The sequence below is a fragment of the Nicotiana tabacum genome, chromosome 3, assembly GCF_000715075.1.
Source record: "Nicotiana tabacum cultivar K326 chromosome 3, ASM71507v2, whole genome shotgun sequence".
NCBI classification, from domain to species: Eukaryota; Viridiplantae; Streptophyta; class Magnoliopsida; order Solanales; family Solanaceae; genus Nicotiana; species Nicotiana tabacum.
Genome location: NC_134082.1, coordinates 2,098,915 through 2,113,261, shown reverse-complemented (window position 1 = coordinate 2,113,261; position 14,347 = coordinate 2,098,915). Strand labels below are relative to the sequence as shown.

The following is a 14,347-nucleotide window of genomic DNA, read 5'->3' as shown; positions in this document are numbered from 1 at the left end:
ACCAAAGCGTCGCGTTCGCGACCTATTTCTCACATTCGCGTAGAAGGAAAATACCTTCAGCCTGACTTACCCTTCGCGTTCGCGAGAGTACTTCCGCGAACGCGAAGAACAAAACCCCAGAACACCAGAAACTGAAAACTTGCAACTTTTTTCTAAGCTTAAAACCTTCCGAAACTCACCCGAGCCCTCGGGGCTCCAAACCAAACATGCATACTAACTCACAAACATCATATGAACTTATCCGTGCGATCAAATTGCCAAAATAACATCTTAAACAACGAATTTAGCATAGAAATCTAAGAAAAATCTCAAAACTTTCAAAGTATCAATTTTCACAGCTACAGGTCTGAATCACATCAAACGACTTTCCTTTCTTACCAAATTTTACAGGCTCGACTTAAATCATATATAAGACCTGTACCGGGCTCTGAAACTAAAATACGGGCTCGATACCATCAACTTCCAAATATTTTTCATTTCTAAAAACTCATATATATTCCAGAAAATAATTTTCCTTAAAAATTTATTTCTCGGGCTTGGGACCTCGGAATTTGATTCCGGGCATACGCCCAAGTCCCATATTTTCCTACGGACCTTCCGGGACCATCAAATTACGGGTCCGGATCCGTTTACCCAAAATGTTGACCGAAGTCAACTTAAATTCATTTAAAAGGCACTTTTTATCATTTTTCACAGATTTTCACATAATGGCTTTTCGGCTATGCATCCGGACTGCACACGCAAATTGAAGTGAGATAGAAAGAGGTTTTTAAGGCCTTAGAGCACATAATTTATTTCTAAAACAAGTGATGGCCTTTTGGGTCATCACAACAACGATTATTATTCGTTAGGTCATTTCTGATGGGCCCACAAAATTTTAGGCGATTTAGAGCCTGTTGTACGAATTCACATAGATGACATGGATATTAGCACATGAAAAATTAAAAATTATTTTAAATCGCTATTTTATGGCCGTAAAATATCAAAATATGAGGAATGATCATAGCAAATAAAAGACTATTGTTCATTAGGTCGTTTCTGATGGTACCATAAAATTTTAGGCGATTCGGAGCCCGTCATCAGAATTCATGAATATGCATGGACACTAGCATACGAAAAATTTGAAATCGTCTTGAGTTCCTGTTTTATGGCTATTAAAGGCCAAAATATAAGGAATGCTCATGGTAAAGCAACAATTTCATTAGGTCATTTCACATATGCCCATAAAGTTTTAGGCAATCCGGAGTCCGTCGCCTAAATTCATGAAGATAGCATGGACATTAGCATACCAAAAATTGAAAATCATCTTGAATTCCTATTTTATAGTCCTACATGTGATGACCCAATAGGTCATTTTGAGTTTTAGCCTTCATTTCTGCGTTCGGAGGTTTCGAATAGCTCTGTTTAGCCTTCCTCGATTTGCATGCGCAGTTCATGTCTTTTTCCGGAAAATTTTTATGTGAAAAATTAAAGAAAATGTGAATTTAACCTTAATAATGATTTGAGTTGACTACGGTCAATATTTTGTGTAAACGGATCCGGATCCATATTCTGACAGTTCCGATGGGTCCGTATAATAATTTAGAACTTGAGTGTATGCCCGAAATCGAATTCGAAAGTCCCAAACTTGATTTATTGTGATTTATTGAAAACTAGTAATTTGAAGGCTTAAAGAAATCCTAAGTTTGACCTTAGGTTGACTTTGTTGCTATCGGGTTCGATTTTTTGTTCTGAACTTGGAATAGGTTCATTTCACTGTTTATGACTTGTCTGCAAATTTTGGTGCAAAACGGAGTTAATTTAATATGATTCGGATGTTCGGTTGTAAATTTGAAAGTTCTAGGTGTTGCTTTTGTATTTTGATTGTGCGAGTGAGTTCACATGATGTTATTACACTTGTGCGCTTGTTTGGTTTTGAGTTGAGGGGTTCAGGTGAGTTTCGGATAGGCTACAGAGTGATATTGAACTTAGAAGGAATGTTAGTTTTACTGATATTCTGTGCCTGAGACATTGTGCTTTGAGATTGTGAAAGTGCTCTCATGATCGCGAAGGGGAGAGTGGGATGGGGAGGAACCGAACGTGAGGAGTTGGTTTCGAACGCAGAGTAGTGGAGGTTCTACCCTCCGCGAATGCGTAGTGTTGGGGGGGATTGGGGAGTGAGCTGTTACTCTACGCAAACGCGAGCCGTGGCTCGTGAACGCGAAGGTCGGGGGGAGAATCCTTCGCATGAGGAACATCGAGAATGCGTAGGCCAATAGGGTTGTTGTGCCTCGCGATCGCGTCAGGACCTTTTCGAACACGAATAAGACCTGATGCCCAGTCGGTTAAATATTCCAAAGATGAGATTTTCTTCATTTTTACCATCTTTACATTAGAGCTCGGGCTAGATGAAATTTTGAAGAGAAATTACATCCCCACTTCATATGTTAGTATATTTTAACTCAATTTCTTCCATTGGCATCAACATCCATTGATTTCTAACCTTTAATCTATGCTCTTTCATGGTAGATATTAAGGATTTGGGTAGAATTAGAAATTTGGGTAAAATTGAAATATTTGTAAAATCGAAACTAATCACATAATCGAGCTTAAAGGTAAATGGGTAATTGGATTATTATCCGATTCTTGGGTTTTGATCAAGCGGGCTCGAGGTTGACTTTGTTGACTTATTCCAAACTCATTAAAGATTGAATCTTTTTCATTCGAAGGTAGTTTCTAAAATTTATTTTGAATTGTTTGAACTATATTTGGTTAGACTCGATTGGTTTGGAGCCGAATTTTAGAGGAAAGTCCCCGGTTGAGGATTTTATTGCGGAGTGAGGTAAGTATCGTGGTTAATCTTCACTTGAGGGATTAGGACTTGTTAATCTATTTGCTACGTGTTTAATGTATGGGTACAATGAATAATGAGGTGACGAGTAATTATGCATTGTTGTTGGGTTAAAGGATGCGGGTGGAACTTGTTTCCTTGTGGTTTATTGCATTTTAATTATGATACCCATGCTTAGGTTAGGTTATTATTTCTTTGATTATTCCTTTCGTAATTATTGCTTATTTCGTAACTTTTGAGTATTTTGGAAGTTGAATTTTTGTATCTTGGAATCATATTTGACGTTAAATACATTCTCCTTGAGGGCAAGCTATGTGTACCCAATGTATATGGTTTGCATGAGTTGATTCTCCAGGAGGATCATAGTTCGCAGCACTCCATTCATCTAGGTGCCGCAAAGATGTATCAAGACTTGAGACAACATTATTGGTGGAGGAGAATGAAGAAGGACATAGTAGAGTATGTAACTCAGTGTCTAAATTTCCAGCATGTGAAGTATGATCATCAACGACCAGGTGTATTGCTTCAGAAGCTAGATATTCCAGAGTGGAAATGGGAGCGAATCACATTGGATTTTATTGTTGGGCTCCTATGGACTCAGAGGAAGTTTGATGCAGTTTGGGTGATGTGGATAGGCTGACCAAGTCAGCTCATTTATACCAGTGATGACTACTTATTCTTTCGAGCAGCTGGCTTGAGTTTATATCTGCGAGATTGTCAGACTTCATGGTGTGTCAGTATCTATCATCTCAGACAGGGGTACACAATTTACATCATGGTTCTGGAGGGCCGTAAAACATGAGTTGTGTACTTGGGTAGAGTTGAGCACAACATTTTACCCTCAGACGGACGGACAATCCGTAGCGCATTATTCAAATACTAGAGGATATGCTCTGTGCATTTGTGATGGAGTTTGGGGTTCTTGCGATCAATTTTTGCCACTTGCGAAGTTTGCTGGCAACAACAGTTATTAGTCGAGCATTCAGATGGCACAGTATGAGGCTCTGTATGGTAGGTGGTGTCGATCTCCAATGGGTTGGTTCGAGCCGGGTGAGGCTAGGCTATTGGGTACAGACTTAGTTCAAGATGCTTTGGAGAAGGTTAAGGTGATTCAGGATCGACTTCGTACTGCCCAGTCCAGACAGAAGAGTTATGTGGATCGCAAGGTTCACGATACTACATTCATGGTTAGGGAACGGGTCCTGCTCCGGGTGTCACCCGTGAAGGGTGTTATGAGTTCGGGAAGAAGGGAAAGATGAGCCCAAGGTTTATTGGCCCGTTTGAGGTGTTACGGCAAGTTGGGGAGGTTGCATATGAGCTTGCCTTGCCTCCCAACCTAACATGAGTTCATCCAGTTTTCCACGTTTTTATGCTCTGGAAGTATCACGACGATTCGTCTCATGTGTTAGATTTTATTTCAGTCCAGTTGGACAAAGACTTGTCCTATGTTGAGGAGTCGGTGGCTATTTTGGACATACATGTTCCAAAGTTGAGGTCAAAGTACATTGCTTCAGTGAAGGTTCAATAGAGGGGTCAGCCAGTCGAGGAGGCGACTTGGGAGACCGAGCATAATATGCTCAGTCGTTGTTCTCATCTTTCACCACTTCAAGTATGTCTTTATACTCGTTTGAGGGCAAACGATTATTTTAAGAGGGGGAGGATGTAACGACCGGCCGATCGTTTTGAGAGTATTAGCCGCATCCCCTAATTACTGCTTCCTCTGTTTCATTTTATGCTTATGTGTCTTATCGTGAGGATTTGTTTTTGGTTTTGGAGTAAAATGGGACACTTAGTCCCTAAAATGGAAGCTTAAGTTCTAGGGATTTGACTATTGTAGGAATTGTGTGAAGACTGTGCGGACCGCATAGTCGCCACAGAGTCAGACAGTTTGATGGTTAATTTGAGGTCAACTATACGTCCAATTATGCGATCGCATAATCAATATGCGGGCCGCATAGTCATCGCATAATCCCCTTGAAATTATTGTAAGAGGCAGTTCTGTGGTGCATTATACGACCGCAGAACAGGTATGTAGACTGCATTCCTGTCGCATACCTGGAAAGTTTGATCAGGTTTTTAGGACCATTTTTGCAGTCCATTCTGCGAGCCGCATGTTCATTATGCGATCGCAGATTTCATCGGGGCTCCTATTTTCTAACTTTCAAAACCCGACCCCATCCCACTAAAAACATCCCATTAGACCCCTTTTATGCTATTTTGTTGCAAATAGAGTGAGAGAGGGAGTTCTAGAGAGAGGGTGATCTTCATCAAGTACCCACTCAAACCTTGCCTAAACCCTTGAAGATTATCAAGTAAAGCTGCTAGACCTTCACCCCAAGAGGTAAGAACTTGAGCCCTAGCCTTTGGTTTCGAAATCCACACTAGAATGAGTAATTAGCTTGGGGGTTCATGGGTATAAAGATGAATTTTCTTGCATGCATAAAAGATAATATGCTATGGGGATGTTGTGAACTAAAAAGATAACGATTGGGGTGTAAGATAATAAAAATCTCTCACAAAAGGGTCCTATAATCACAATGCCCACCTAGTACTTGATAGTATGCTCAAGTGAGCTAGAATCTTAACCATCTCTCTAATTCTTGTTTCAATTTGTAATTTTCATAAAATAGATTGAAGTTGCTAAGAGTCCTAGAATTTTGTAAGAATTTAAGGAAAAGCTCTATTGAGGTATGTATGGCTAAAACCCCCTTTTATTAGAAATTGAGCTCCGTTGGTGTATGTGCAAATGTGGTAAGACTAAAAACTTGATTGATGTATTGACTGTTATTTCACATGAATTGGTTTTGAAATTTTATATATATATATATATATATATATATATATACACATATAACGCCATGTTGTCATGGAGGGGATGCAGAAGCAAAAACGGAGAAGGCAGCCCAGGTAAGGGCTCGCAGATGCGGACAAGGTCCTGTAGAAGCAGACTCGCTTCTGCGGTGAGGTGATGCGCAGGAGCGACTAAGGTCGCAGGTGCTGCAAAGATGTATTAGGACTTGAGACAACATTATTGGTGGAGGAGAACGAAGAAGGGCATAGTAGAGTATGTAGCTCAGTGTCTAAATTGCCAGCATGTAAAGTATTAGCATCAACGGCCAGGTGGATTGCTTTAGAAGCTAGAGATTCTAGAGTGGAAATGAGAGCAGATCACTATAGATTTTGTTGTTATGCTCCCAAGGACTCAGAGGAAGTTTGATACAGTTTGGGTGATTGTGGATAGGCTGACCAAGTCGGCTCATTTCATACTAGTGATGACTACATTTTTTTCCGAGTAGTTAGCTTGAGTTTATATTTGCGAGATTGTCGGACTTCATGGTGTGCCGATATCTATCATTTCTGATCGGGGTACGTAGTTTACATCACAGTTCTGGAGGACCGTGCAGCATGAGTTGGGTACTCGGGTTGAGGTGAGCACAAGATTTGACTCTCAGTTAGACGGACAGTCTGAGTGCACTATTCAAATACTGGAGGATATGCTCCGTGCATGTGTGATGGAGTTTGGGGGTTCTTGCGTCAGTTCTTGCCACTTGCGTAGTTTTCCTGTAACAACAGTTATTAGTCGAGCATTCAGATGGCACCGTATGAAGCTCTGTATGGTAGGCGATGTCAGTCTCCAGTGGGTTGGTTCGAGTCAAACGAGGCTAGGCTATTGGGTATAGACTTGGTTCAGGATGCTTTGGAGAAAGTTAAGGTAATTTAGGATCGACTTCGCACTGCCCAGTCCAGACTGAAGCGTTGTGCGGATCGGAAGGTTCACGATACTGCATTCATGGTTGGGGAGCGGGTCCTGCTCCGGGTATCATCCATGAAGGGTGTTATGAGGTTCAGGAAGAAGGGCAAGCTGAGCCAAAGGTTTATTGGCACGTTCGAGGTGTTATGGTAAGTTGGGGAGATTGCTTATGAGCTTGCTTTGCCTCCCAGCCTGGAAGGAGTTCATCCAGTGTTCCACGTTTCTATGCTCTGGAACTATCACAGTGATCCGTCTCATGTGTTAGATTTCAGCTCAGTCCATTTGGACAAGGACTTGTCCTATGTTGAGGATCCGGTGGCTATTTTGGACATACAGGTTCCTAAGTTGAGGTCAAAGAACATTGCTTCAGTGAAGGTTTAGTGGAGGGTCAGCTAGTCGAGGAGGCGACTTGGTAGACCGAGCATAATATGTGCAGTATGAGCTGATTATGGATAGGATGATCAAGGACTCAGAGGAAGTGTGATACAGTTTGCGTGATTGTGGATAGGCTGACCAAGTCGGCTCATTTCATACCAGTGTTGACTACTTATTTTTCTGAGCAGTTGGCTCAAGTTTATATCTGCGAGATTGTTAGACTTCATGGCATGCCGATATCTATCATCTCTGATTGAGGTACATAGTTTACATCACGGTTCTTGAGATCCATACAATATGAGTTGGGTACTCGGGTTGAGTTGAGCACAAGATTTCACTTTCAGACAGACGGACAGTCCGAGCGCATTATTCAAATACTAGAGGATATGATCTGTGCATGTGTGATATAGTTTGGGGGCTCTTGCGTCAGTTCTTGCCACTTGCGGAGTATGCCTGCAACAACAGTTATCAGTCGAGCATTTAGATAGAACCGTATGAGGCTCTGTATGGTAGGCGGTGTCGGTCTCCAGTGGGTTGGTTCGAACGGGGTGAGGCTAGGCTATTGGGTACAGACTTGGTTAGCTTTGGAGAAGGTTAAGGTGTTTCATGATCGACTTTGTACTGCCTAGTCCAGACAGAAGAGTTCTGCGGATCGGAAGGTTCACGATACTGCATTCATGGTTACGGAGTGGGTCCTGCTCCAGGTGTCACCCATGAAGGGTGTTATGGGGTTCCGGAAGAAGAGCAAGCTGAGCAAAAGGTTTATTGGCTCGTTCTAGGTGTTACAACAAGTTGGGGAGGTTGCTTATGAGCTTGCTTTGCATCCCAACCTGGCAGGAGTTCATCAACTGTTCCACGTTTCTATGCTCAAAAAGTATCACGGCGATCCATCTCATGTATAAGATTTCAGCTCAATCCAATTGGACAAGGACTTGTCCTATGTTGAGGAGCCGGTGGCTATTTTGGACATACAGGTTCCAAAGTTGAGGTCAAAGAACATTGCTTCAGTGAAGGTTCAGTGGAGGGTCAGCTAGTCGAGGAAGCGACTTGGGAGACCGAGCATAATATGTGCAGCCGTTATCCTCATCTTTTCACCATTTCAGATATGTCTCTATACTCGTTTGAAGATGAATGATTGTTTTAAGAGGGGGAGGATGTAACAATCGGCCGATCGTTTAGAGAGTATTAGCCCCGTCCCCTAATTACTGCTTCCTCTATTTCATTTTATGCTTATGTGACTTGACGGGAGGATTTGTTTTTTGTTTTTGAGTAAAATGGGACACTTAGTCTTCAAAATGGAAGATTAAGTTCTAGGGATTTGACTGTAGTAGGGATTGTATGAAGACGACTGCGGAATGGAGTTTCCTTGATTTCGTTAGTTCTATTGGATGATTTTGGACTTAAGAGTGTGTCCGGATTGTGATTTGGAAATCCGTAACTTGAAATGGCGAAAGTTGATTTTTTGGGAAGTTTGAGCGAGAGTGAACTTTTTGATATCGGGGTCGGATTGAAGTTCTAAAAGTTGGTGTAGGTCTGTAATGTCTATTATGACTTGTGTGCGGAGGGGTCAATCAGACGTGATATGGTAGGTTTCGGCATCATTTGTAGAAGTTGAAAGTTCCAAAGTTCATTAAGCTTGACGTGTTTTTAGAGTTGTTTGATGTGATTTGAGAGCTCGACTAAGTTCGCATTGTGTTTTAGTACTGGTTGGTATATTCGGTTGAGATCTCGGGGGCCTCGAGTGGATTCTGGGTGGTTAACGGATTAGAATTGGACTTGTGAAAATTGCTGAAGCATTCCAGCTTCTGGTGTTACCGCACTTGCGGTGGGGTTGGCCGCAGGTGCGAACTCGCGCGTGCTTTTGATGGGTCGCAGAAGCGGAAGCGGAGAAGGCAGCCCATGAAAGGGCTCGTAGATGCGGACAAGGTCCCGAAGAAGCGTCCTCTCTTCTGCGGTGAGATGATGCGCAGGAGTGACTAAGGTCACAGGTGCGGAAGTTTTGTCGCAGGCGCGCACGCGCAGGTGCGGCCTTTTTGCTCGCAGAAGCGGGCTCTATGGACTTAAGTGAAGTCCTCACCTGCGATGTTTTTTTTTTGCAGGTGTGGTGCCGCAAATGCGGTGAAGCCCTTGCAAAAGCGGATTTACTGGGCAGAAAAGGGGAAATTTCGAGGGTTTGATCCCATTTTCATTTTGGGACTTTGAGAGCTCGGATTGAGGCAAAATTTTGAGGGGATTTCAGAGGAAATATTTGGGCAAGGATTCTTGACTTGTTTTTGATTAATATCCACTAATCTATCGTTAATTTCATCATTTAATTAAGGTTTTGGGTTGAGAAATTTGAGGAAAAAGTTGAAAAGTTCTTAAACCCAAATTTTGGGATTTTGATTGAGATTTTGGCATTGGATTCGAGTAATTTTGGTATGGGCGAACTCGAGGTTGCATGGGTGTTCATATTTTGTGAATTTTACCAAATTCTAAGATGTGGGCCTGAGTCGATATTTATGGGCGAATTTCTAATTTCTTACTAAAGTCTTGATTTCATTGATTTCTTATAGCTATATGTATGGTATGTAATTGCTTTTGGCTAGATTTGGGCTATTCGGAGTCGGAAAGTTGAGGAAAAGCCATTCTTATTGACTGATTGAGCTTGGCTTGAGGCAAGCGGCTTGCCTAACCTTGTGTGGAGGAAATCCCATTAGGATTTGGTATTTGTTGTGATAAATATGTGATATGTGAGTGTCGTGTACGCGAGGTGACGAGTGCGTACACGGACTAATTGCTAAAACTCTGGTTTTTACTAAACAATAATCTCCTATATCTTAAAAGAGTTATCCCAGCATGTGTAGTCATCATGTCTAACCTAATTTTGCATGTCTACGTCTCTTAAATGTTTATTTGAAATTTGTGCAGCATGCTTAGTTGAAATTCTTGTTTTCCTTGATTTTGTATTTAGTCTTTAACTGTAGGATTTCTTGCTGTAAATTCGTTGTTCCATCGGTTTCGAACCCCACTGCATATTTACTTTTGGGACTACGAGGCGTTACCTCGGGAGATCCCCTGTTGAGTATTTATTTTTGGGACTACGAGGCAGTACTTAGGGAGTGTCCGCTACTGTTTACCCCTTATTTGCTGTGTAGTTTCTTCTTCTGTATTCCTCGTTAAATTCTCAGCCTTTCATTATATTGCTATATCTTCTTCTTTATTTATTTTATATCCTAGTAGGGCTCTAGCCTGACCTCGTCACTACTCTACCGAGGCTAGGCTTGGCACTTACTGGGTATTGTTGTGGTGTACTCATGCTACTCTTCTGCACATATTTTGTGTGCAGACCCAGGTACCTCCTACCAGCCCCGCTTTTATTAGAGAGTCGTATTGCTGCTATGGATATTTTAAGGTATATCTGCCAGCGTCCGCAGACCTCGGAGTCCCCCTCTATTCTTTTATGATGTTTCTTCTTTATTTCCTAAATAAAGATGTATAGAGACAGTTAAAACAATTCCTTAGAGCTTGCGACTATCGGATCTTTGGGAGATATTTATACTCAGAACTGTTAGTTTTACTTGTATATGTCGGGCGATAATTTTTCAGCTTTAACTATATATATATGTTATTAAGATTTAGCCGTTATTTCTATTATTATTTTAGTATTCTGCAACTGTTAGGCTTATATAATTTTAGAGGTTAAGTATCGTCATAATATCTTACGGAGAAAGATTTAGGTCGTGACAATTAGAGAGATTACATCGTAAAGATAAGGGAAAAATAATATAAGATTAGAAAGTCAAAAAGAACTCCAACAAAACCATGTTAGATTTGATGGAGCAACAACCTTCTCATTGGTCCGCCACAAGTATTATCTCACTCATATTATAAAATAGACTTCATTCCTATCCACTTTTAAAGATGCCAAAATTCTTCAAAAGTGACAAAGCAGATAAGCATGAAAATAAATATCACTATAGTCCTAAAATCATAGTACAATTCATCATCCAGTTCTTCATTCATCATTCCTTGATTCCTGGCCTTGGCCTTCCAAAATCATCTTTTGGCAACAGCATTCATGGCTGCATAAGTCCTTTTCATCCCTGCAGGATATACAAATATTGCTCTTACATCATTGTCATAGAACGTTTTAAGTGATTTCTTCTCGTCTATTTAAATCGCAGGCGACACAAACCTACGATACAAATACTGCTCATAATCATCATGAACGTTTTAAAAATGCAATTGTATTTACACTTAAAAGAAGTGGCCTAGCAATAAATAAAATGAGAAAAAACTATGGAAAATAACAAATCAACTCAATAAAATAAAGGTATGTGCAACCAAACTATATGCTGACAATCAACATATGGTCATCCTTCTTTCTACCTAAGTGGAACCGATAACATTTAATTGCAAAGCTCAAAGGAAAATGTGTTTTATTTACAAAAAGAATTAAAAAAAATAAAAGAAGACTACTTTTTATTATGACGGTAAAGAGGGACAATGAGAATTGAACACACAGACGAAAGTATGAGTTCATCTGGACCTAATAATTTTAATTCGAATTATACGTGTTTAAAAATTTACTAAATAAGTATAATAACTGATTTCGAAAATCAATAAAGTTGTAATGAAAACCGAACTTTGAACCCATAAAGTTCAAATTCTGAATACACTATCTACCAATACCACTAAACTGTAAGCTGTTATATAGGTAAGAGTTACAAACAAAACAAAACAAAACAAAACAAAACAAAAAAGCAGCCCGTGTACTACGCTTCTGCTATGCGCGGGTTCGAGGGATCCGAAGAAGGGCCGAACTACAAGAGTCTTTTGTACGCAATTTTACCCAACATTTCTGCAAGCAGTTATTTTTATAATTTGAACCTGTGACCTCATGATCACATGGCATCAATTTTACCATTTACGCCAAGGCTCACGAACAAATAAACCAAAAAAAATAAAATACAGGATCTATCCTAATGCATGCACTTACATGTATATGTTTTTGCCCTCTGTGTGATCAACTTTGCAAGAGTTGCAAGAAATCAAATTTGTCTTTGAAAAACAAGAATTTGATTGACCTCCCAAAAATCCATTCTCTTTTGTCAATTCAGACAATTTTCTAACTTCACAACAGCTTTCAACAACACAATTATCAAATATATGAGTTGTTTTTGGATTAGGACCATGACTTATCACACAAGTATAATCCTCTGAACTCTCCATTTCTCTTAAACTTAGCCCTTCACCAACTGAAGAAGTTGAACAAGGGATTTCAACTTTGAGTTTTGCTCCAAACAAAGCCTTAGAAACACTGCTAATTTCCTTGGAATCAATAAGAGCAAGTCCAATACTTTCTGATTCCATCTTGTTATTTGAAGGCTTTTTAGTGATGGGGTTTGATGATATTCTATCATAACCAAAAGGGTTGCCAAGATTGAAGTTTTGCATGCCATCAAGAATGGAATTTGGGCTAACGACAGATTCAGTATCATATAGTCGACCCCAACTTGTTTGGAACTGGGATGTATTTACTATTGTTTTAGTAGTTTCAGTGTCAGATAGGCTTCTTGTTAGAAAACCATTGAAAAATCTTGGAGAAACTAAGGATGAAATTGGTTTATTTTTGTGATTTTGAGTGGAATTGGGAGAAGGAAAAGAACTTTGGTCTGCCATATATATGAACTTGTTTGCTAGTCACTCCTCTTCTTGATTTGTACCTCAGCATCAACTTTTAGAACTTTATTGAAGAACTAGCCACTGCAAAAGCAAGTAATGTGATAGAAATAGGGACAAATTTAGAATTTAAATTTAATGAATTTATAATAGTGTGATTCTATTATATATATATCGTTTAATTTTTTTCATATGTGCACCTAATTCAAGCATAATTCTATCAATGTGAACTTATTCATATTATTTATGTTGTAAACTGATAATTAGTAGTATGTTTTTATGATTAATCGTTGTTCTCTTTTATTGTTGATCACCTTATTGTCTTGTTATTTTTATTCTGTTTTTATATGGCTTTTTTTTTAGTATTGTCCCTTCTTGTCTATATTTTTATTAATGTGGTGCTTATGCTATCCTGAGCCGAGGGTCTATTGGAAACCGCCTCTCTATCCTCACAAGCAGGGGCGGATGCACACTTCCTCAAGGGGTGTCATGCGACACCGCTTTGTCGGAAAATTTTATTAAAAATATGTATTAATACTGTACGGAAACGGATAAGTAAGAAAAAATGACACTACTTGACATAAATTGTGCCTTGGTGTGTTGGTTTTATGTTTGATTTTGCTCTAAGAGGTCAAAGGTTCAAACCTCAACTAGCACATTTTTCTTTTGTAAATATTTGAGAGGGCCTTTGTAGTTAAAAATTGTGATGAAGTAGAATTGGACTTAAAATCTTTTTTAACTTAAGACCCAACAAAGCCAATAAACTAAGGTTATTTCTTGTCTAAAAGTATGATAATCAAAGTAAATTTCGACACCGCTTACAAAAATTCCTGCATACGCCCCTGCTCACAAGGTAGGGATAAGGTATCCGTACACACTACACTCCCCAGACCCACAGTAAAAGATATTATTAGATATTTTCTTGTTGTTTGTTGTAAACTGACAATTAGTCTAAAATTGAGTAAAATATTCTCGCAATACAAAATATAGAGCTTAAATAGAGCGACATGATCGAGAAAAATTCGTGTCACCAACCAGAACTTGTCTGAGATTGGTATAGTTATTATTATTGTATATATAATTCAAGTAGAAAACAATGAATTCAGTTAAACATACAGAATTTAATTAAACACACAAAGCTAGAAATTTGAGGAGAAGAAGATTAAGAAGCAAATAATACTTCATAAATACTACTACTAGTATATAACAAAGAATTTACCATAAATAACAACTAATTTCACCTCCCATGAACATTAAATATCAGTTCTCAAAAGCTGGAAAAATGGAGCCTTGTAATTAGTTGTCAAAGTATAAATAGGAAATGTTGACCTTCCAACTCAATTGTTAAAGAGTAAACAACAATAACAACACACTGTAATCCCACTTAGTGAGGTCTGGGGAGGATAGTGTGTACGTAGATCTTATCCCTACCCTAAGGTAAAGAATCTATTTCCAAATAGACCCCCGACATTCTTCCCTCCAAGAACTTCTCACCTTACTCTTGGGGAGACTCAAACTCACAACCTCTCGGTTGAAAGTGGAAATTGCTTACCATCATAGCAACAAGAGTTGTTAAAGAGTAAACAGAATTGTGAAAAAGAAGAACAAGGGACGTATAATTTGTTTCTTTTTATTCTTTTGACGCGCACTAGATAACATACTCATTATGCAATATTTCGCAAACTATATAGAATACGTAAATTGTATTAGGTAAATCTGATATTACA

At 39.3% G+C, this 14,347-nt stretch overlaps 1 protein-coding gene across 1 annotated transcript; it reads right to left on the bottom strand.

The window, feature by feature from the left end:
- Positions 1-10,708: 10,708 nt before the first annotated feature.
- Positions 10,709-12,738, bottom strand: LOC142174697 (FCS-Like Zinc finger 8-like). The gene is made up of 2 exons (XM_075240782.1): positions 11,938-12,738; positions 10,709-11,041 (listed from the first exon to the last, which is right to left on the bottom strand). Exons 1-2 carry the CDS (start codon positions 12,618-12,620, stop codon positions 10,954-10,956), a joined length of 771 nt encoding a protein of 256 aa, XP_075096883.1. The 5' UTR covers positions 12,621-12,738; the 3' UTR covers positions 10,709-10,953.
- Between the last annotated feature and the right edge of the window lie 1,609 nt (positions 12,739-14,347).